General features: G+C 40.3%; 1 protein-coding gene across 6 annotated transcripts in view; it reads left to right on the top strand.

The window, feature by feature from the left end:
- Positions 1-18368, top strand: part of TJP1 (tight junction protein 1) — a 158271-nt gene extending 139903 nt beyond the window's left edge. For 2 of the 6 annotated variants that reach the window (XM_063413049.1, XM_063413053.1), the window contains 10 exons: positions 595-948; positions 1362-1613; positions 2349-3248; positions 3567-3661; positions 4160-4384; positions 10296-10471; positions 11150-11591; positions 12826-13043; positions 13347-13490; positions 16798-18368. In XM_063413049.1, the coding sequence (XP_063269119.1) occupies positions 595-948; positions 1362-1613; positions 2349-3248; positions 3567-3661; positions 4160-4384; positions 10296-10471; positions 11150-11591; positions 12826-13043; positions 13347-13490; positions 16798-16892 (2901 nt within the window). In that variant the 3' untranslated portion in view covers positions 16893-18368. The remainder of the gene's footprint in view (positions 1-594; positions 949-1361; positions 1614-2348; positions 3249-3566; positions 3662-4159; positions 4385-10295; positions 10472-11149; positions 11592-12825; positions 13044-13346; positions 13491-16797) is intronic. The other 4 variants (XM_063413051.1, XM_063413050.1, XM_063413055.1 and 1 more) reach the window with 4 other exon arrangements.
- The last annotated feature ends 5842 nt before the right edge of the window (positions 18369-24210 follow it).

Genomic DNA, 24210 nt, shown 5'->3' with positions numbered 1-24210 from the left:
GTTCTTTCTGACCTTTCTGAGAACTGTTCTTTCTGACCTTTCTGAGAACAATTGTGAGAAAATACATACGAAATCACAAGTTAGTATTCTATGCTCCCCACTAAAACTCCACTTGCCTTCTTGAGCTGCATGTTACTCTATGCACATTAGATCCATCCTCTTGAGGAACTATTGTCAAGTGAAGTGCCAACTAAACGTAAGCAAATGATGAAGTTTCTTAATTAGATCTGGATTAGACCATAGCTCCTTATATGTACCTGCAAAGTAATGGTTCCAATATCATACATGACTTTAAAGTGCAGCCCTGCACTTTAATTTTTCTAAGTACTTCGATATCTGTGGATACTGCACTATGTGTACCTGTCCCTTACACAGATCATCTTATCCCTTAGTAAGATAATTCAAAGAGCTAGGCTTCAGACAAATCTTCTAGGTCTAAGCATAACATACTCAGTGACGGAAGCCTGATTTCTTGTCCCCTGTGATGATATTGATAGTGAATTTGATAAAACTCCCAGGTTCTACATTGCAAGAGAAAGGGTGTTCTTTAAAAGGTATTTCAATAAACGTGTGCCCTGGTTTTGTTTGCCACAGGCAGATGGTGCTACAAGTGATGATCTTGATTTACACGATGACCGCCTTTCTTACCTCTCCGCTCCCGGCAGTGAGTATTCCATGTACAGCACAGACAGCAGACACACGTCAGACTACGAGGACACAGACACAGAAGGGGGTGCTTACACTGACCAAGAACTGGATGAAACTCTGAATGATGAGGTTGGGACTCCTCCTGAATCTGCTATTACACGCTCCTCTGAACCTGTTCGAGAGGATTCTTCTGGAATGCATCATGAGACCCAGACTTACCCTGCTTATGCATCTCAAGCTCAGCCACAGCCAAATCTCAGAATAGACTCTTCAGGATTTAAAACAACTACTACTCAGCCGGTAAGAGAGTCATTTTATACACTGACTGCTATACGTCTACTTCAGGTTGCAAGTTCTCTCAAATAAGACATGTCCACTTATATTCTGCTTACCAGTGTTGTGTGTGCATACAAGAATCTGTCATCAGCAACAGTGCATTACAGTGAATTGGAGAATCAGCTTGTCCTGCCTGTTTTAGTGACTCATTGACAGGAGGGGGATTGAAGTACCATTCTACCTTAATTAAATGTTTTGCTTTTATAATCCTCAACCTAATGAATTTCTGGAAGTGCTAGTGCATGATACTATCAGTACATTTCATTCTACATCTAGCTGCATTGGTCAGAGCATCACTTAAATTATTTTAATATAAATCAAAAAGTCATACATTGATGGAATAGCAGTATATTTAAAATATTTTAAACACTTCACAGAAAGCAGAAGCCTCACCTGCAGTCCCTTACCTTTCCCCGTCGCCTGAATCAAACCCTGCAACCTCATCAGCCTCTGCAGTAAATGCTAATGTAAACCTAACTAATGTCAGACTGGAGGAGCCTTCTGCTGCTCCTTACAACTCTTACCAACCACAAGCGGGCCCCCTAAGAGCACCGAGTACTGAGGGAGCTCATGTAGTGCTAAGAGACCAAGAGCCATCATCCTTATCGCCGCATATAGATCCAGCAAAGGTACCTGTCCCACCTTGTCGTGCTGATTTCCTGCTGTACATCAAGCTAGCACATGATCTTTGTTTTGCCCTTATTTGAAGAATTCCTTCTAATTTTTTTTTTCTTCCAAGAGAATCATGGAGGTTACAAAAAAGTCCATCTGAATTGCTAAGCATCATGTAATGTCTTGTGTGCATGGCTTCAAACTCTGTCCTTTCCACTTCTCAAAAACATGACTTTTTAAAAAAGGCTGCATTCAGTATTTTGATTTTACTTTATATGTGACTTCCTTAGCTTGTCAACATTCTCCTGTTAATGAGGCCTTGAGAAAAATCTTATTTCCCTAAAATAGAAATCATGCCAAATCAATGATGTTGAGTCCAGTTTGTTGAGTGACTTCATATACTTCTTCAGCAATGCTAGAACTATCTTAGTGTATTTATATATTTCACTTCCACTCTTTCCACATTCTGAAAAAAGTGTGTGCCCCTGAAGACCAAACCCCAGACATGAGGCTATTACCTTTGTCTTTCTCTTCTATTCTACTTACATCTTTTTTCTTAAAAATATGACTAAAAGGCATCTCTTGAATCACCAAGTTCAGCTTCCTCTGATTGTAAGCATCTGCATCAAATTACTCTGCTTTTAAACAAAATTAAAGCCAATATTTAAAACTTGGGTTTGTGTCAAATAGTGCCTTTCAACTGCAGCTGAAGTTACTCTTCATTGTAGCTGAGAAGTGTCTCTCTCTAACAGGTGTACCGAAAGGATCCGTACATTAATGAAGAAGCATCCAGACAAAGCTATGTCTTAAAGCAGCCAGCGATTAATCACCCAGTACAGAGACAGGAAAGAGACCCAAATCTGATCTATGAATCCCAGGCTCAGTACGCAGAAAAACAACCGAGCAGGGATTATGAACAGTCACCATACAGGTATGACTCCACAAACTACGTAGATCAGTTTCCTCGTGGTTATGACCCTCGCCTACATTACGATGACCGTGTGCCTCCCTATGAGGAGCACTGGACATATTATGAGGAGAAACAGCCCTATAACCAAACAAGAACAGCGTATGAAAACCAGCCTCCTAGGGATCTTGATTCCAGACAAAATCTAGAAGAGAGCACAGAACGCAGCTATTACCCAGCACAACCTCGTTTTGAGGAGCCCCCTGCAATGAGCTATGACAGCAGACCTCGCTATGAGCACGCTCCCAAGAACTTCAGCTTGCCACAAGTGCGATACGAAGACCAACACGCGGCTGGGTACGACGCCCACGGTCGATACAAGCCAGAGGCTCAGCCATACCAGTCAGCCATATCCCGGTCTCCTGAACCTAAGCAGTACTTTGATCCACACATAAGGGGCTATGAACAAGGTCCTCCTCAAGCTTACAATGCTAAAGCTGGACAATATGAGCCTTCTCATAGCACTTCAGGAGTCTCTCTTCCTCCTCCCTCTTCATCACAAACCAAACCAGAAGTTTTGCCTTCCAACAGTAAACCACTGCCTACACCACCATCCCTAGCTGAGGAAGAAGAAGATCCAGCCATGAAACCACAGTCTGTGCGAAGTAGGGTTAAGATATTTGAAAGGAGAAGATCCCCATCTTTGGAGAAAATGAAGGATACGAGTGATACATCAACTGTCAAGGTAAGTCATTTAAGTTTGTTAGTTCCTGCTTTTTGCTAATGAGACTGCACTGCAAGAAGTAAAATATTGTCTCAGAAACAAGGCTTTACTGCTTGTGAAATATTGCCTTTAGCAACCTAAATGTGGTGTGTTCTAAAAGCTTCTTGTGAAAACTATGCCAGGGGGTCTTGCTATACTGGAAACTCCTCTAATTCTTCTTTTGCTAGTACTTGTTCCTTCTTTTGGAGAAAGGGAAGGTAGTCTTAGTATTCTTAATCTTAAAGTATTTAATCTTTCTAAATGTTAGAATTTAAGAGTATGCCGTGCTTTTCTTTACAGCCTCCAGAACTAGCACCTAAGCCTGCACTCACAAGTGTGAGTGGTCCAAAACCAACTTCTCAAAGCCAGTATGAGCACGAGAAAACAACCTACAGGTAGATGCACAACTGATTAAATATAGTTTTCAGTATGAGTTTAGAATATTTAGAAATACATCTTAGTGTTTCAAACTGGAAACTGCAGAGAGGAGTTGGAGTGTGTCAGTATGGTTTGTGTATCAATAGTAAAGCAGGGCATGAAGTTAGTTCTCGTGGGTGTGATTGCTGGGAGGTGGGGGAAAAATACAACAATTTCTCATCTTTTTTGAGGAAGAAACTTATAAAGTACCTCTGTTCTACTTTGTTCTATCTTTAATTAAGCTAATTAGAATGCAAAATGTAAGGGAAAGGTAAGGTATAAGGGAAATAAGGGTTTTCTTATGGTGTGTCACAACTGTCTAATTTCCTTGCAATATATATAAAAAGGGAAGATGTACAATTATAAAAATTACATGTTCATTGCTTTATAACTAGCTAGGTTATAAAATAGAAATATAATTTGGGCTCTTACGCTTGTTCAACTGGGCAAGGCAACTGTGTGTTGTTCTTGGTTAGGGCCCCAGAACCACAGAGACCTCAAGTGAAGGCACCTGAAGACATCGTGCGTTCCAATCACTACGACCCCGAGGAGGACGAGGAGTATTACCGCAAGCAGCTCTCCTACTTCGATCGCAGGAGTTTTGAAAATAAGCCATCGGCGCAGGTTCCTGCCAGCCACCACTCTGAGCCCACCAAACCAATACATTCACAGAATCAGCTGAATTTCGGCAATTATTCTAAGTAAGTTTGTGTTCTTTGGTTTTTTTGATTTGAAAAAGGAGGCGGGCACCTAGAGCTAAAACAGAAATTCTGCTGGTGTTCAATGGAGTTCAGGGACTTGTGGCACTGAAATGAAATTTTGTGCTCATGTAATTTCTGAAATTTCTCTGTAAGTGTAGCTTCAGTTTAAAACCACATATCTCTATAACTTCTTTTAGTAAATTAATCATTTTTTCAGGTGTCAAAATCAAATCATTTTTGCAGGGCCTTCAACATAGTACTTCTACTTAGTACTTACTGGCATACAATCGTAGACTTGTTCAGGTTGGCAAAGACCACTGAGATCAAGTCCAGCCATAACCTGGCATTGCCAGGTCCAGCACTTGAATCAGTCCCTAAGTGCCACACCTCTGCATCGTTTCACCTCCAGGGATGGTGACTCCATGGCTTCCCTGGGCAGCCTGTTCCAACATCTGATAACCCTTTCAGTGAAAAAATACTTCCCAATATCCAACCTTAAGCACGATTTGAGGTCACTTTTTCTTGTCCTGTCACTTCTTACCAGGAGAGGAGACTGACCCCCACGTGGCTACAATCTCCTTTCAGTGAGACTGATGCTGTCTCTCCTGAGCTCCTCCAGGCTGAGCCCCCAGCTCCCTCAGCTGCAATGCACAAGATTTGTGCTCCAGACCCTTCCCCAGCCCTGTTGCCATTTCCTGGACCTGCTCAATGCCCTCCTTGCTGTGAGAGGCCCAGAACTGGACACAGCACTGGAGATGTGGCCTCAGCAGTGCCCAGCACAGGGGATGGTCACTGCATGGGTCCTGCTGGACACACCACGGCTGGCACAGGCCAGGTGCCCTTGGCCACCTGGGCACATGTGGCCACACCTGGCTCGTGTTCAGCTGCTGCTGACCAGCACCCCCAGGGCCTTCTGCAGCTTTCCAGCCCCTCTGCCCCAGCCTGTGGCACTGCAGGGTTGGTGTGAGCCAAGGGCAGGGCCCAGGCTGGGCCTTGCTGAGCTCAGCTGGCCTCAGCCCACTGATCCAGCCTGTCCAGATCCCTCTGCAGAGCTTTCCTACCCCCAGCAAATCAACACCCCCGCTTCATTTGGAGTCACCTGTGAACTTACTGGGGAGTGCTCTCCATCCTCTCATCAAGATCATTGATAGTGTTCTGCTTATGATCATAAGCAGGACATAATAAAGTATTTTCTTAGTCTAATACAGTAGTGCTTACACATTTCAAAGCAAAGGTTTTGTTTTATTCCAGTGCTGCATGCATTTGTTCTTGTGCACATTAGCCGTGTTTGACATTAGGAAACCAAGCCTTTAGGGAATAATGCTGAGGCCAGAATTTAATCTGTTGATGGAAACATCTGTTTCCTGTATTGTTTTGCTTCCTTGATTTGGAACATTTTGATACAGAAATTGTGTGAAAGCTCATACACAGATTTAGCTCAGGTAAAGAGCTGGCTGTTTTGGAGGATGCTTACACAAACTTTGTGAATACTCTCCACAGTTACCTAAATCTGTTTTGATTCTTGAAATTTGTTTTGAAACTGTAACAAGGTGTTTGTAGCTGTTACTGTGAAAAGCCACCTTGGCTTGCTGCATGCAGCTTGAAAATTGGGTGGTTTTGAAGGCTGTAGTTCTATTGGTTGTATCCTGCTTGAAACATGGACTGTTCAGGTCAAGCTGAAAATCTGGCAGCCTTAATGTAAATGAGATCTTTAGAATGAAATAATAAACTAGTTAGCTGAAATTTTATAATGTTGAGTGTATGTGCAAGATATCTTTCATGTACTTGATTCACCATGTTCCAGTGCTTGTCTTAAAGGATTTGAACTGAGACTTGAGAGTCCAGTTCTTACTTGTTTGAACATTGTCTGTGATCTTCCACTGTCTGTCTTTGTGACCTGAGAATGTTGGAATACTCCAAAAAGCTTGACAGGTTTTAAAGGTTTCACTTTTTTTTCTCCTAGTGACGTCTATATTGGATATCTGTAACCAGTTCTGATTCTCAGGCAAGGATACTTCTTATCCTTCCTTTCCCTTGCCCAGTGTGTTCTGATGGGAAGATGAGAGCTGAGCTGTTCTGCTCTCTGGGCATCATAGGCACAGGCCTAAGAAAACTGTCCTGACTGGACTCCTAGCAGTAATTTCAGAATTCCACTCACATAAAAAACCCGATGTTGCCACAGATGATCCATTTTGGTCTGTAGGCATGGACTGTGTTGCCCCTGAAAATGCAAGTCATGCTTTGGGAGAAGTGTTGTGAGCTTTCATTGAGTAATTGTGAGGATTGTAAAATTCTTCAGATGGAGAGCGTTGGAAGCTTTCACTGTACATTTGTGATTTTCTGCTGTGTTGTCATGGTGAGAAGCATGAGAGACAGACACAAGTTTTAATTCTTGGTGCAGAAGAGCTCATGGTTGAGAGAGATTGTTCCATATTTCTACCTACTGCTTCTGTGTGCTGTGACACCTGTATTTGTTGGCTGCTCAGCTGTGGTTGTGTTTTGATCGTGAGTTAATGTATAACTTTAGGGCTCCTACATATGGGAAAGTGACCTCTTACTGCCACAGAGGAGTAAGATAATACTGGTTTTAAGGCTGACAATTTCATGTATCATGTGGGACAAACATGTGTTGTGTTTTTGCTTTGTGAAAGAATGTAACCCTTAACAGGAAGGGACAGACATGGGAAAGAAAATTTACCCAGGGTAGTCCAGTGCAAATAGACAAATACTAAAATATTAATGTAAGTGGAAAGAGATAAACAAGAATGCTGCTCAGCTGGACAGTACTGCCTCTAGTACACTGCAGTGTCCTTGTGTGGAAACACAAACCAACTTCTGTCTTGAGGAAACATTCATGTTTAGGACTCTACTTTCACCAGCTTCCATATTGTTCCTGTTACTTGCTCAGTATTAATCTTTTTTCCCAGTGAATTTCTGTGGTATTGCTATTCTGTGAATAAACTTCTAAAAATAAACAGGACTAAATTTGGATTATACAGGAACTGTTGATTATGCAATCTCTTGCTTCTGAATAATCCGTATAATGTATTCTGGGTACAGAGGACAGATTTTATTTATTCATGAGCAATAGCTACAACTTTCTTAGTGTTAAATATTAATGTGAAACATCAAATTATGTAAAGTTCTTTGCCACTGAGTAAGTGTGGTGACAGTATGTACTTTTCCCACTACAAATTATTTTACTCTTTTATTTTGTTGGGAGTTTATTTTCATGATTTAGGAAATTTATGCCATTGCCAAAGCTGCTTTGTAGGGATAATGCCACATCTGCATGTTACAGTTGTCAGGAACTGTAGAATAAGGGATAGTTTCTCTTGGATGTGAGAAAACAGTAGAGCTCGTAAATGGGTGTTTCAGTGGCTCTAGCTGGAGCAGTTTGAGGCGGACATCCCCGTGGCTGAGAGCAGTGGGTTTGTTGCTGCTTGGTTCAGTGTAGTCACCTGCTTTAGCTTGACACACTGCAGAGTGAGGTAACTTTGCAAATTTCTGTGCTGAGTAGGGTTTCGAGAGCTCATATGAGCAGCTGCAGCCTCGGCTGAGGGGCAGTGAGGAGCAGCATCCAGGCTGGCTGTGTGCTCGCTGCAGCTGATGGAGCACCAGCAGAGCAGCCCCTGCTGCACCCACAGGCTTATGGCTCTAACCCACGGCTTCATTCTAGGGGTTCATTTCTGCTTCCTTTCAAATTGAAGTAGCAATTTTGTAATGAAGATGAAGTGGGAAACAGGTTAGCAAACAGCCTATCAATATTTAGGGGAACTTCATTTATACCCTTAGAAGCTGTAAGGGGTCACTGTGCTGTGGATCACGTTGGCTGCATACAGGTTCTGAGCAGTGTGGATGGGATTGTGTCTGGCCCTTGGTCAAGAGCCTGTGACAGAATGTGCTTCATACTAAACACGATTTGTGCTCTCCTCCCTGCATCAAAAGGTCCTGCCCTTCCCCATTTCTTCGTTCCCTGGGGCACTGACATGCAGTTCTGATCAGCGTGGAGTGTGTTGGGGTTTTTCTGTGGGCTTTGGCAGGGCTGCCTCCCCTGGTCGCTCTCTCCCTCTGGGAAGCAGTGATTTCAGGTGGGCACTTTCCTGAGAAAGCAGCTACTGCCCACCTGGAATAAAGGCAACAGGGAGGGAGCCTGCAGTAATGACTCCTGTTGCTGGATAAATGGCTTCGGATAAAATCAGTGGGAATGGAACCTTTGAGATGTAAAATAATCTCTTTTTTGCAACTCTGGTGTTAGAGATATGTTCATACAAATGCTGTTTAGATCACTGATCTTCTCATCCATGTGGTGATCCAGCAGACTTTCAGAAGCTCCCAGCCTATTCTTAGTTTCATAGCATACTCCTCTGAAGCACCAAGATGTTTGGTGTCTAGAACTGTTGCCTGTTAAATATTTATGAGCATACCAAAAGTGAAGGAATGAGGCAAAGCTGTCCTCATGTACAATATATTTTCTTGCTACATGTAAGGTAAGTGTTAAAAATCAAAGGAAGCCATCAGTATACTTATGGTTCTGTCTTTCCTAGTATTCATAAACACTTCCAAGACGTCCTTTTAGATAGTGCTGAACACAACCAGAAGCATTTTATGGTGTGGGCTCTCTCCTGGATGAGCTGACAGTGCTGCAGAAACAAACAGTTGCTATGAATGTGCCCTCAGTAGATGTTCTGCAGTAGAGTACAAAACTCCTGTCATTTTGTGAATGTTACGGCTGCAGAAGTTGTTTCAAACTGGACCATGTGAGAGGTTGTTAATTTATTTCAGTGTATTGAATGACATTGTTTATACAGATTGTAACAAATGGCTTAGTGTAATCTCATTCTTAATATTTGCCAATACAAGATCTTGACTACCTCCTAATTAACTGACCAAATCTCCTATTGAATAGTATGTGATCATTGTACACATGCATATGGTAAAGGCGTTGTCAGAAACATCTCTGTGAATATTGTCTCTGTTTCAACAACCTTGTCATATGACAGCTGCTAGGACTAACATAAAAAGTGTGAAGAAATAATGTGCTCCAGATAGAATGACTGTTTTCTTTCATTCTTCTATTGCTGTTTGCTTTGCCATCACCTAGATTTCTTGGCTCTTACACTAGCTATGACTACTTGAAAAGGAACATCAAGTGGTAAGACTGTTGTTGATGTGAGGATGTTTTCAGGTGTCCTCTCACTGTTACATTTCATCACAGGCATTATGTGCACTTCAGATTTGAAACACACAAATTCTGAAAGTAAGCTCAATAAAGATATTGCGGTCCAAAATTACAGGTGTTTTTGAAATCAATCATTTTCTGAAGTAAACCTGTGGATAAACATTTCTAGCACAAGAAAAATGTTTTGAAAATAAGATTTTAAAGTTACATACACTATGCACATAAAGCTAGTGAAGCTTAAGCTGATTACATTTCTAATTAAGATGGCATTGTTCAAATACGAGGTGTATTTAAAGAAGTTATACTAGAATCCATCATCCTGTTGGCTAATTATCCTTTTCAAAAACAACCCCAAAAAGACGTGGATTTACATTTTTCTTTCAAAGACTCATGAAATTAGAGAACACTCTTTCAATGAAATTACTCTAAATGAAGTTGAAAAATTAATATCTATTAGGCAATTACGTAAATACACCTGAAATGTCATCTGCCTTTTGTTTGCCTTGGTTTGTGTTACTAATCTTCTAAAGGTCAATGTTGTCTGAATCTTTTGTGCTTATCAATAAATGTTTTTATACTTGAGACAGGCTATTCAAGAAAATAATGTTTTAATGTTTATAGGAAGAGATGGAAATCAAGTGATCATAGAAGACAAAAAATAGCAGTGCATTCAGGAGCTGTGAGGAAACTGGACAGTCAAATATTTGGTTTTTAATTCTATTTCAACAGGGGGAAACCAAGTGATACTGAATCAATGGATAGACCTGTAGGTGAAAAACGCTATGAGCCAATCCCTCAAGTTACAACTCCTCCTCCTGCTCCTTCAGTCCAGTACACACAGCCACAGTCAATTAACAGTCCTGGCCTGTCTCTCCCAGCACACCACAAGCCTGCACTTGCTGAAGGTGAGCACTTACAAAGCTGACCTTTGTGGGAACACCTCTTGCTTGTCAGGTGCTTGTCTACACGGGTAACTATGTTGTTCTCCAATTGAAACATGGAATAATTATTGTTGAAAATAGTTTTTTACCGTAGTGAGATGGAGTTTTATGAAATTATTTTGTGATTCTCTCTGAAACCAGGTAGCTTCCAGGTATTAGTAGTACCTGTAACTGTCTCAGTTGTCTCGGCAAAGATAAAATAAAATTCCCTCTGCTTTGGACCAGAATTCTTCTGACATGAATTGTAATACTTGTAGGCTTCTAAAAACAAAAGAAAAAGTTGTTTTCACTTTCACATCGAGGGGATTGCCCAGTTCAATTGAATTTTCTGGTTTGTGCAAGTACACAGTGATATTTCAGTACTGTATTTCTGGGAGTTTCATCATGATATAAATTAGTCTAACCTTTCTATTGAAAGGTCATGCCACTGTCTCCAACATGTTTAATGAAATGTTAGATAACTTGCCCAGATTTACAAAATGCAATAGGAGGACAGATGATCTAAGAGAGCTAAGCTGAACCTGTATATATTTTATACTGAAGATTAAGAATTGACTGAAATGTGTCCTTATGCCTCAGTGTATGTGACTAGACATTTCTGGTGGTTGCTGACAAGTTTGGCTATTTTCATTTTCATTGCAGTTAACTCTGTGTCTGACCCTCCTCCACCTCAGAATAAGTCAGCAATTTTCAGATCCTCTAGAGAGGACACTGTGCAGTCCACGTTTTACCCTCAGAAAAGCTTCCCTGACAAAGGCCCTGTGAATGGAACTGAGCAGATTCAGAAAACTGTCACTCCTTCCTACAACCGCTTCTCCACCAAACCTTACACCAGCGCTGCACGGCCCTTTGAGCGCAAGTTTGAGAGCCCCAAATTCAACCACAATCTCTTGCCAAATGAAGCTCAGCATAAACCAGAGTTGCCATCAAAATCTTCAAATTCCCCTCAACCAATTTTGAAAGCACACAGCTCATCGCAGCCTCCCGACTTCGAGAGTGGAATGGACACCTATGCTGTACAGGTCGACAAGCCTAAATATCAACCAAATAATGTTAATGCTGTGCCTAAAGCCATTCCTGTAAGGTGAGCTGCTGCTCCTTCTCTTTCCACTTGTACACCTGCAGGTCATCTGTGAAAAATACAGCTTGTTTTATTCTGCTTCCAGTTTCTGTTGATGTTATAGTTGAAAGATGGATGCTATGATTCTAAATTCTGCCAAAGGATAGATACTTAAAATGTGTTCTGTGTCCCTGCACTGTCTTGCATTCTGTTATTAGAAAGTGGCATGCCTTCTACTTCTATTTCTCATGGTAAATCATAGCTTTTCTGCTAGATAGTAATAATTTGTCCTTGCAATCTATTTCCAGAAGATGGAATTAATTTCTAAAGATAGCTATTGCACCGAATTGTATTCATTGTGTGCTTAGATAGATGTCACAGGACACGTGAATAAGGGATACTTTAAAAATGCTTGTGAAAAGAGAGAAAGTAATTTCTGCAGTTTCATATTGGTGCACTGTACTGTGAGACAAACCAACAGCTGCTGGATTGCAGCTCGTGCTTGCCTAATGTGCTTTAACATATAAGAACTATGTCAAGAGCAACAGATACTGTTACAGTCTTAAACTATTTGCTTTTGCAGAACAGTGTTTCATTAATATTTTATTTCAAGATAATAATAATGCATGAACCAGACATAAAATTTTGCTATTTGTCCTATGTGTTCTTAAGCACCTGAGAAGTGTTTTATGCTAGGTAGTTCTGTAGACTGCTACATTTTGGAGTTACACTGGTTCTTCGAGTGAAATTCTTTTGAAACTGTTCTGAAAACTTCATCACGGTACCTTGAGGTTACAAGTTTCTCCTTAGTTGTAGCCTGGCAACCTGGAAAAATGTGTGTATTTTTTTTTTTTTTTTTAGAAGCTTTGTTTTCTATATTTATGTAAGTAGAAGGGTTCAGTGTCACTTGAATAAGAATTATTAGTTCTTCTGGTATTAAAGTCAGAATGGAGTATTGGGACAAAAAATAAACTTTCTAATGTTAGTTACATTTACTTTTATGAAGCTGAATGTGTAGCTGGGGTAAGCTCTTTCTGTATAATGCCAGAAGCAGGCAGTTCAGGCAAGATTCAGGTGGTGTGAATTCTTGCTTTAACTTCTTACTGAATGTTTTCAGTTTGTGAGATTTGGTGGATTTTTGTTTGTTGGAGGGTTTCTTTCTTTGTTTTGGGAGTTTTTTGGGTGGATTTGGTTTTTTTTGCCACATAGTTTCAGGAAGGAAATGCTGATAAAACTGCTAGGCTTTCTGTCTTTTCAGCCCTACAGCACTTGAGGATGAGGAGGAGGAAGATGGACACACTGTTGTAGCCACAGCAAGAGGTGTATTTAACAGCAATGGTGGTGTATTGAGCTCCATAGAGACTGGAGTTAGTATTATTATACCACAAGGAGCCATTCCAGAGGGAATAGAGCAAGAGATATATTTCAAAGTCTGCAGAGACAACAGTATACTTCCACCTTTGGATAAAGAGAAAGGTAACAGCTGGCACTGTACACTATTCTGTTACTTAATACAATTATTTTCTGACAAGAACAAAACAGAATATGAAAATAACCTTAATATGCTTCAATAGCTTTCATTTTGAGATTGTAGCGTGCTCTACTGAGAAGTCACTTAAGTGAGAAACCATCTTGTGCCTTTCTTTACTGACAGGTCTAAATGTTCCTATTTTTTCTAAATTGAATTACTGAGTAGCTCTGCGGCGTAACTGTGTAATACTTGGAATGTATTTCACATTAGAGAAGTCAGTAACAGATTTTTCTTTCTCTTAACTCTAGGTGAAACACTTCTTAGCCCCTTGGTAATGTGTGGGCCTCATGGACTGAAATTCCTGAAGCCAGTGGAGCTGCGCCTGCCACACTGTGCGTCTATGACCCCTGATGGTTGGTCTTTTGCTCTAAAATCCTCCGACTCCTCGTCGGGTATGCTGTCCTCCCTCTGTCCTTTTGGGGCTTTTGGGTGCTATCGTATAATTTAAGTTATTTTGGCTAAAGGTGTTGCTGTGTAATATAAAAACTCAATCATTGTATTTGTGTCAAACTCTCCCATTTCACTTTCATTACAAATGTCTTTCTTACATTTACTCATGGTGCAAATTCATAGCTAGAACGATGATAGCAGAAAAAGAGTAATAACTCCAGTCTATTAAATATTACCATATTTTTCTATTCTGTCTTCTTTCTTGAGGACTGCTACAGCTGAATACACTTGAAATGATAGTCGCACTAAAATTGAGAGGAAATGAATATGTACCTCTGATTGGCCTTTGTAACATAACTGGTGTTTGTCTGTTGCTTAATTAACCATATAGGACTCTGGCAAATCTTAACAATCTGCATGCTCATAAATCATGATTTAACGCTTGTTAACTGTTTCCATGTGTGCAAGTTGATGCTAACAATTGGGTCATTTAAGAAAACTATAGTGTTCAGTAAAAGCATTTACAATTTATTCTAATGTAGCTGGTTTTTCCAAAAGACTTTTCTTGCTTGCTCCTACCTATCTCTCCTCTACTGCCTTTATCCAGAAGTCTCTGGTTGATAGTAAAAGTTGCAACTAGGTTGCAATTTTATTTACCTGTTTATTTTACCTCACTGTGGCTTTCTGGGATGAGGGAGAGAATGTATTGGCTGAAATTGTCAGTGAGGAGCCTAATTGAGAATTCTGGGCAAGTTTCAAGCAATTTCATGAAACGGCTGTGAGGTTACAGAGATTTTAAAAGGAATGTTTGCACATCTGAGGAAAAAGTCTTAAGGTTTTATTCAGCTACTTTCAAAATTTATGATGGAAGATTCAAGCCATTAATGTGCACATGTGATCTGAGTACTGAGTGAAAAATGTATTTCTGTATACAGCATTTAAGCCACCATGTATGCATATCTTCTCTCACCCAATGTATCTATCACTGTCAACACCAAAGCACTGATGCTTTGAAAGATGAAAGCATCAATCCCCTTCATGGGGAACCAATAATCTAGAGGTATTAATGGCAATAATTTTTAGTTGTTTTTTATAAGCTATTCTATGCATGTGTTGCATGCATCTATTTAACAATGTGTGTATACATGGCAGTGTTAAAACACGGGCTCAGAAACGACAGAGTCCCCAAAGATATGAGAACTATGTACAAAAGCAACACAGCACTTCCTTTGTAACTACTAGCACCTGTTCATGAACTTACTTGAAGTGAAGGGAGAGGACTCAAATGACCTAAACAAGAACTGAAGTTACTGAGACATTTTCCTCCCTTTCCAAAGTGGGATGTGTGTGTGCGCGCATGTGTGGGTGAAAGCAAGAGCGTGTCTATTGAAACCCTAACACTTTCTGTACTGTAAATATAACACCACATTCTGTTAATCTGAAATGGGATGTATATCATAACATTGCTCTTTTGAGACAAACTTAAAGATTAGGCAATTCTGTCTTATGATATGTAAGTAGACCATACTGTGTCTTAAATAAATAATTGTTTTCTCTCTTTCTAAATTAGTTGGTTATGGGACTCTGATTCTTGGGGTGGCTTTATTATAACAATTTATACAATTCTGGGGTTTTTCTCTCTTCAGTCGTCTGCTCTACCTCATCTTTTCTCAATGTATCCATGTTCTGTCCTAAAAGTGACATTCATTTGCACTTACTAACATCCTTTCTGCCACATTTAAGCCTCATACATTGGTATTTTGCTCTTAAACCACTGCAAAAGCTTTAATGATTCTGGTGTTAAAGCTGACTGGGAAAAAAAGCTGCCTTTTATGGCCACACTGATTTGAACATAAAAAACACTGAGTGATCTCTTTATTTTCCTTTTCAAAGCAGTTGTGTGGGACAAACACCCTCCACAGCTCTGTATCCTTACTATGTATTTAGAAGGAAAGGTTGGAAACAAGTCTGCCTGTCTCATGTGCAAGACTGGGACCCGACCGTCTTACAGTCCTGTTCTACTCTTTTAATACATTTGGTCGTATGAGTTTTGAATGGAAATTCCTGAATCTGTACAAGGAAAAATTCTCCTGCATTACTGAGGTTTTTGATTGAAATAAGCAGTCTCAGCTGGTTGCAGTAAATTTGTTTGTGTTCTCTGACTACACACTGGCCACTTCTAGTCCTCGTCACTACGTTAGATGTTGCCATCACTCAGTGCATTGTGTACTTCATTTTGTTTTCATGAGTTCAAGAAAATTACATGGAATTTGTATCATTCTCACTTAATACCAAGGTCTCAGGTGTTTGCTCAGGTGTGTGACTGGGTTTTTTAGCTTGTTACACATTTCTTCCCAAGGTAGATTTACTTGGCCAAGCTATTTAATGTCATTTATCTCAAAGGTTTAAGAGAAGTTGAGTGCATTTTTCACTTTCTACCATAGAGGGATGATCACACCTCTTGTGTAGTGGCAGCACTTGGTAGTGATTTTAGGTGCATAAATGAAGAGTACTGTCTCCTCTTAAGAGACAATTGACTGTGCAGAGGCATTGTAACCTTTGGTCTGGTGAGATGGCAGCTGATGACATTCTGTTGTAACAGATTGTTACCCAGAACCTTTGACCATGAGTAGATAAGAGCTGTTGTAAAGATTTTTATGTACCAGTTAACTGGAATACCTTTTAGTATTTCAGGCTTTTAAACACATATACTGGATGTAGCTGCAAAATGACTACAATCCTGTCTACAATTATTTTCATCATGGAAAATAAAACTACCAATGTGTCATAGTGCTTAGTTACAACATGACTTCTGATTTGCCTCATCTGTGCTCAGAACTGTTCCAGGACACTTCAAATGCATCTTACCCACATTAGCTTCTAAAATTTCTTTCTTTTTTTTTTTTTTCTTTTTTTTTTTTTTTTTTTTGTCAATGGCAGTTTAGGAAGAAGCCAGTGAACACCTGATTCACTGTTAACAAAACATTTGTTTACTCAAATGGAAAGCATTATGTTGGTGCTGTAGAGTAGTATGAGTTATATTTACCAGTTCCTGAGTGCCACAGCATCTGTTTTGAATAACTGACCTATCCTATGTTATATGGAAATGAAGGGATATTTTTTTATTAATAACATGCAAACTGCAGGGTTTTTTAAACCATCAAACAAAACAGCAACAAAGAAAAAAAAAACAAGAAAAGAGGTGTTGCTTCAGAACTTAAAAGCTCCTGTCCAAAAGCTTGGTTGTTTCAAGATGTGCACTGTGTGACAGCAGATACTAAACACCAGCATTGTGTTTTCCTCCCACAGGTGACCCCAAAACCTGGCAGAACAAGTCTCTTCCCGGGGATCCAAACTATCTTGTTGGAGCAAACTGTGTCTCAGTCCTAATTGACCACTTCTAAATATTAAGTTAGCTGACTGAGTAAATAATATGAAACTGAGATGGACCTTACATATAAACTGAACCACTCTATCAAGTATTAACTGTTCTATAAGTGATAATGGATCTTAGTGTTTAAGCATCTTGCTTTAACTAACAATGAATTAGCAAGTACATTCTTTGAACCATGGTCACAATACATGCCACGAGCAGGGAGTGTACAGGGGGTACAAGGGGTTTGCAGGTTCTCTATGCTTTGGTTTGGTTGTTCTTGTGTGTTGGGGTTTTTGTTTCTTTTTTGTTGTTGTTTCTTTTTTTTTCTCTGTTAAAGGACACTACCAGTATTTTGTTGTTATCTGAAAGTACCGATGAAACTACACACAGAGGAACTAAATTTTTTTCATACTCCAGTGTGGAAAACACAGATTTTGGCCTGCATTTTTGCAACTGTGTGTTTTTAACTCACAAGACTACCTTTTGGTCTCTGGTTTTTAAATGACTTCTGGTGTATATGTCCAATGAAATGGCAGTCAGCCTGGGGGGGCACAGCTGAGCTGTTTTCCTCTGCTGAGAGGTGATGCAAACACATCTACTCGCTGTATGTGGAAACATTGTCCTGAGAACACGGGGAGGGGGAGAAGCATGTGGGATGACTATGGTTCAGATGCCTCTGTGGATTTGTAAATTAACCACATTATTACAGACCTATTAACCAGCAGGGATGCCTTACCCTCATGTTTTTAATAGTCTTAGCTCTCATAGTTCTCTGTATTAAGTTTGTATGGCTTTTGTGCTTACGTAGAAATTATATCATGAGAGACTGGGGTGGGGGGAACAACAACAACAACAACTTGGGAGTTTGGTTTAGAGAACGAGCATTGTTTGTGTTCATCAGCCAGAAGAGAACCAGAAGAAAATGATGGTATGTTTTCTGCTATGCATTTGAAAATTTATAGATGTTATAGACCGCTTGTATATAATGCGTGCATACCACTTTTGTTTTTGGTTTGTAAATTAACTTTTATAAGCTTTACCTTTTTATATATATAAATATATATAAAAACAAACGAAGTTTCTTAAGGATATCTTTGTATTCTCATACCTTTTGAGCCTTGAACTTTGACATCTGCAGCAATAAAAGCAGCATTTCTACAATATACGAACGAGGACATTTTTTAAAAATGCACAAAGTTGTTACCTTTTAAAGTGCTGCATTTAAAGAATATAACTCGAAATTCTCTACTTTGATTAAATTCTTGAAAAGTATCCCTACTGTAATTTGTCATAAGGATGCTGTACTATGTGCCCTGAAATGTATTTTTTTACTAATAGACAATTTATTACGGCACAATGGCACTACTACTGTTTAGATAATATACCACTGCATTCTGTTAATGAGTTATTAGCTATTCAGGTGTGGCTGATTTTTTTTTCTCTGCAGTTATTAAAATTACACGTTTCTAAATATACAGAATAAAACTGTTTTTAAAATAATAAAGATGATTGTAGTACCTTATTGTTTCTGAAATGCATTTATGTGTACATAACCCAAGTTTGATTTTATTTTTTCTGTGTAAGTAGACAGCTGGATTCTGCCATATGTTCATATGTGTAGCAGAACTCCTTTGTGGAGTCAGTTGGAGCTGTGTGCAGCAGGGCTGCTGAAATGGTGAACTCCAGTGTGGATCCATTGGAATTAGTCAATACAAGTAGGAGTGGTAGACTTCTCTCTTGGCTCATTATGTTGGGCTAATTTACCTGTGACACCCAAGCTTCCAAAGACTTTGGTAGTGTTCTAGCATGTAGATTTACACATAGTTATAGCTCTACTATTTTAAAGTTATTCCTACAGAATCCCATGACCTGATTGGAGTATTCCATGGCTAAACTAGTATTAATCTATCAGGGAAAATAAGTTCTAAAAGATATTTTTTTTAAATGGTGGGGACAGTGTGTAACCCTGATGTTTCCTTTCTGTACTTCTGCTTACAAGGAAGTTTTGTGTCTCAGGCATGACTTAGCCCAGAAGATGCGTTTGGTGTTGTTACTATTCCTCCTCATGGCTCATCTCACCAGCAGAGCACGGGACACTGGAAGGTCCTTGGCCAGGGCAGGCACTGCTTGACAAAACTAAAACATCTTTGTTCTAAACACTGATGTAATGAAGCTCAGAGCACAGCACAGGGCCACCTACTGAGGAGAAAATCAGGGGTGTCCCCGCCAAAGCCAGGAGCGTGTGAAACCCCCCAAAGGAGTCAGTCAGTCCCTCCTGGGGCCCTGGCTTTACCTGCAGGGACTGTTCACAGGGGTGGCACTTTGTGTCCCGAGTCCAGCCTGCTGTAAGGTGGAACTGTCCTGTGTTGATTTTACTGTAGTGATCCAGAGAACATCTTTGTTCTCTGCTCTTTTTAAAGAGCGTAGGGTTATGTCTTTCTGTCAAAACAAAAAAAAAAAAAAAAACCAGCTTTTGCTCTGTTGTAATTTCATAAATGAGGTGAGAAACTGATGTTGTTCAAAACTGTGGCAATTCTCCACTGCAAAGCAGCCTGTTGGAGAAATTGTCTTTTGCTGTCTGCCTGTAGGAATGTTTGTCAAAGGGTCTGATGTGAGCCACGTGCGTGCCTTCTTTCTTGTTAAATCCCATTATTTTGGGTTAAAGCATGGCCAGTGAAAACAACTAGGTTAAAATAACACGTTTATTTAAAAATAATAGTGGTTTTGAAATCTTTATCCTTGCAAGTGGTTGCATTCCTTATATATTTTAAATGAACTGGGCTCTGCAGGAGGTAAGTTCACCTGTAACAATGAAACACTGTTTCTATTTACTGTTTGATGTCAAGTTCAAAAACTGCATCTCTCAATGCTTCTTATTTGTCTCAGTGGTGTCCTCGTCAGCATTGGCCCTGCAAATTGTACAGAAGTGTTAAAAATGTAAATCTCAGGTCTTGTATTCATTTTAACAAGGGCCTTCAGTGTTGGAAACAGAGGATACAGAATTGCTGTTTCTCTCTGATTCAGGTTTTTGGTTAAAAATATTTTTTATTGTTATTTCTATTTTTTCAAGAAAAGTAGCGATCCATATCCAATGATACATACACAAACATTACATCTGTAGAAGTAATCCAGTCCTACCAGCCTGGGGTAGGTGAAGCAAATCAGCAATGGTAGAGTGTGGTTGAAGATTCTCTGCTGCAGTGTAACCTGGAGCAGGTGATGGAAACTGAAGCCATGCAGCTTTGGAGAATAGATGTTGGTGAACATCTCTGAAAAACGTGTTCTTAGTATCTAAGTCACTTGAGGAAGGCATCTGTGGAAGCCTTGCTGAGTGCTGTGATGGTCTGGGTATGTATGGACTTCTCTGCCTGCTGGCTCCATCCACTGGCAATATCAAATGATTGGGTAAAAATATTTTTCATTATTTCCAAACTGTGCCTTATGATCTTGTTAGCAAAGATCTGGGAATAAATACTGTGACACTGTCTTTACAGTGTTATGCACCACTTGTCTGTTTTATGCAAAATTGATGAGCACTGTAGATAGGCTGTGAAAATAAATTGCAGCCTGTTAAGGTAAGTGCTGGTTGAAAACACTTTGGTTAAGGTATTAGTTTCTAAACTATATTAAAAATAAGCAATATTTTCTCAGAAAAATTATGGCCTACTTCCCTTTCGGCTTTGGGGCATAGAATCTGGGGAAAGATCTAAGAGAAAAACAGGCTGTAGAATTTAAGAAAAATGAGATCAGGTATTTAGTCTGATAGGTTCTTTTATATCTTTGCATACCAATGGTAATACTAAATTACATGCATTTAAAAGCCTTGCCAAAGATTTAGATGATCTTGCCAGAGTGAAACCTGGCATTGAAAATTATTCCTTGCAGAAGGAAGATAAGAAACATCTTTGCTAGAAGGATCATTCATAATACAGAGCCTGAGAGAGAACTTCCAATATAGATGGTGTAGCAGTGAAACTGACTGCAGTGATTTCCCTCCTAATTACACTTCTGTCCTTCCTGAATTAATGACCAAATATTTCACATTGCAAAATAGAAAGGTAAGGTAGAATTAACTGCATTGGTGATACAGAAGTTTACATATTTTTGCACTGAAGTAGCATGTTAGTAAAGCAGTACATCGAGGAAATCAGCTTAGTGCTCTGGAAATAGTTGCTTAAAATCAAGCTTTGTGCTAATTGTTTTCAGCTTGTCTTATCTAAAAGTTGTATAAAGGCACAAGATATAGGCAGATGCAAACTTTACTGTATAGAAAATAATGCTATGAAATGAGTTAACTAAACAGTAACGTGCTGCCCCTGTGGAACAGCCAGAGCCTGTGGCAGAAGGAAGAGTTGCAGCCCTTTGCCCTGAACAGCAGTGGCAGTCCCACTGTTGCAGACACTTGGCACCACTTCTTTATTTCTATCAGCAGCACACTGAAGGTTTTTCTAGCCCTTCCCATGTCTGCTGAGAATGCAGGAGTGATGGCAGTGGGCTTGTGTGTCTTTCAGATACGTTTCACATAGAGACTTTCATTTTCTCTCAATAATTGACATCTTCCTGGTTCTAGGCAGTTTTGAAAAGACAATTCAGATATAACCTATTGCAGTAATATTTATGCAGCTGTGTCAGTCTCACTGAAATAAAGCTTACTCATCTCCCAGCCCTCATCCTGATGTGGGACTTGCTGGTACAAAACCCTGTGGGGTTGGTTTGATTTCAAGAGACTGGAGACTTTTGGTTTCTGTTTCAGTGGCATTTAAATATAATTTCCATAAATTTCCCTTATTTAATGGGCATAAATGGTGTGGAGTCTTGGCCTGTGATAATAACAGCTGCCCAGTTTAAAGGAGAGAGCAGTTTTTCACAAATGCTGAAAACTGTCACTGAGCAGGAAGAGTTTCCTGAGAGCCCATAAAGCTGATGCTGCTGCAGTGTTCTGTTTAACAGCACCCCCAACCCCCCAAAACACTAGCAGAGTTCCCTGAGGATGTGTTTATTGATAATTTGAGTATATGATGCAAAACTGTTTGCTCCCCAGTGAAGATGAGGGAGGCTGGTGTTGCTCTTGGGGGCAAGGAGCTCGGAATTCACCGTTTGCAGTGTGAGAGCAGGTGATGAGCAAGCACAGTCTGTACACCAAGGTACCACATTCTGTTTCAATGAATAGCAAGCACTGTTCTAACATATCCATAATTTTCAGCATGTTTTCTGTTTCTCCTTTCTTTGATGGGACAGTTAGAAGTTTTCCAATGGCCTTGCTCCTCTGGTCTGTAGCTCTCTAAAGTGTAGCATGGTTGGTAGTGAGCTCTGAGGCCAGCATGCTTTGTACTGCCCTCTGTATATGGATTTCAAAGCACTTAATTCTGAAGGAATTAAGTGCCACTCTTCATTTCTAGATGTGATTTTTTTAATATCAAAAATAAAAAGCATCTAGCTGAGGCTTTCTCATCAAGCCATGTATAGAAAATACAGCATAATGTCATGCAAAAATACTTGCATGGAATTCAGGCCAAAATGTGACAGAAATGGAGATTGTGGAGTGCAGGGCCTTGTGTGCATTGGTGCTTCACTTCAATCCTATTTTAAGAGAAAAAGGTATTGTTTTATCATAGACAAGTAGTTTACAGCAGTAGAAACTGTCAGTAAAAACCACTCTGAAAACCCCTCAAGGAAACAGAGAATGTATCTGAATATAAATCAGTGAAAACTAAAAAAGTATTCTACCCATGCAGGGAATCTTTGAAGTCTGGTTTTGTGTATATGCACACACAGAGCTGCCATTACTGCAAAGTCTGTTTGCAGGGAACAGGGGAGGTGTGCTTGTGTCTGAGTCTTGTTCACCTCCCGTAGGATCCACTGGACATCTGGGGTGGTCAGAATGGACATCTGCCACAGAACTGGGTGTGCTGTGAACTTCTGCTGGATTTTCATAGCAATTAGGAATAGTTTTATCATATGGTCTTGGGGGTTGTTGATCACATAATAATAATAATGTGTACATTGTTCTTGGCAAACAGGAAAAACAAAGGTAATCACCTGTTTGTGAACAAAAAAGCACTCCTTAAAATAAGTTTGCTTTCTCATACCATGAAAGAAAATGAATATATAATTAAAAACACTTCAACTAAAAGGGAGTCATTCAGATTGACAATTTGTGTTAGATTCCCTTTGTGCAGGCTTCTGCATAATGATAACTTGATCAGAGCTCCAGTGCAGTGGATACATAACACAGATTAGTTAATACAAAATCACACTTCACTTCTGACACCCGCTTACCACTCCTTTTGATTTATCAGGCTTAATACTGGCAAGTGCTACTGTTTGTTTTTCTGCAGGCTGAAGAGCTGTGGCAGCCTTTGAGCTCGCATGTGAGTGAAAATAGCAACCACTGGGGGGGAGTCTTACCTAGGAAACAGCAAACAGCTTTAGAGAGGAGATGTGAGGAAAGGCAGCAGGTTCTTACTGACTGCCAAGAGATGCTGCTTAAGTGTGGTGGCCCTTCCTTTTTATTCATTCTCCAGGCATTTTCACATCAGACTGTACCAGTCTCGTGTATTCAGACTTACTAACAGAGAGCTAATTGTATAATTGTCTTTTCAAACTTGTGTGGCCACTTAAAATGCTGCAGCCCTGCCCAAATCTGCCTTCTCTAAGCCTCAGGAATCTGTTAGAGGTGGCTGTCAAGCACTGACTGTGCCAGCCTGGTGCAGCTGTGCCCAGATGTGTGGCAGCTGTGGCAGAGCTGTGCCTGCGCTGTGAGCCCAGCCTGGCCTGGGCAGAGGTGCCCGGCCCTGCTCCAGGGGAGCCACACGGGGCTGCTGCTGCTCACAGGGACAGGGACATCCGTGCACAGCCTCAGGTGTCTCAGCTGCCACTGGAAACCGTCAGAGCTCGGAAACAAGGGCATGTTCCTGCAGAGGGCAGCCACGGGGAACAAGTTCAGAGCACTAACTCAGGGATCAGAAGCCTGGCATGGCCCTCAGTGCTGTGGCAATAGGGAGCCCAGAGCTGCTCCTACAGCTAAAGGGGGTCCGTGCTCCCGTCACTGTACAGGACACTTGCAGAAATTGTCCTTTCTCTTGTTCCTCAAAGCAGGTCAGCTTATGTTTTTGAGACATGCTGCCACTTTCAGAAAACAGCAGTTGCTTGAAGGCTGCTTTTGTAGTTACAAACAGATGTTGTTGTTTAAGAAGCTCTGGAAGCCCAGGGACAGTGCAGCAGGAATCTCAGACTCGCCGTGGCCAGCTGCGTTTGTGCCATCTCACTTCACTGCAGCACAGCGTTTTCTGCCTCTGTCATTTCTTCAGGACTCTGGGTTTTCTTTATGGACTAATGAACTGAAA

This window comes from Prinia subflava, chromosome 15, assembly GCF_021018805.1.
Source record: "Prinia subflava isolate CZ2003 ecotype Zambia chromosome 15, Cam_Psub_1.2, whole genome shotgun sequence".
Classification (NCBI taxonomy): domain Eukaryota; kingdom Metazoa; phylum Chordata; class Aves; order Passeriformes; family Cisticolidae; genus Prinia; species Prinia subflava.
This window is presented reverse-complemented; position numbering and strand designations above follow the sequence as displayed.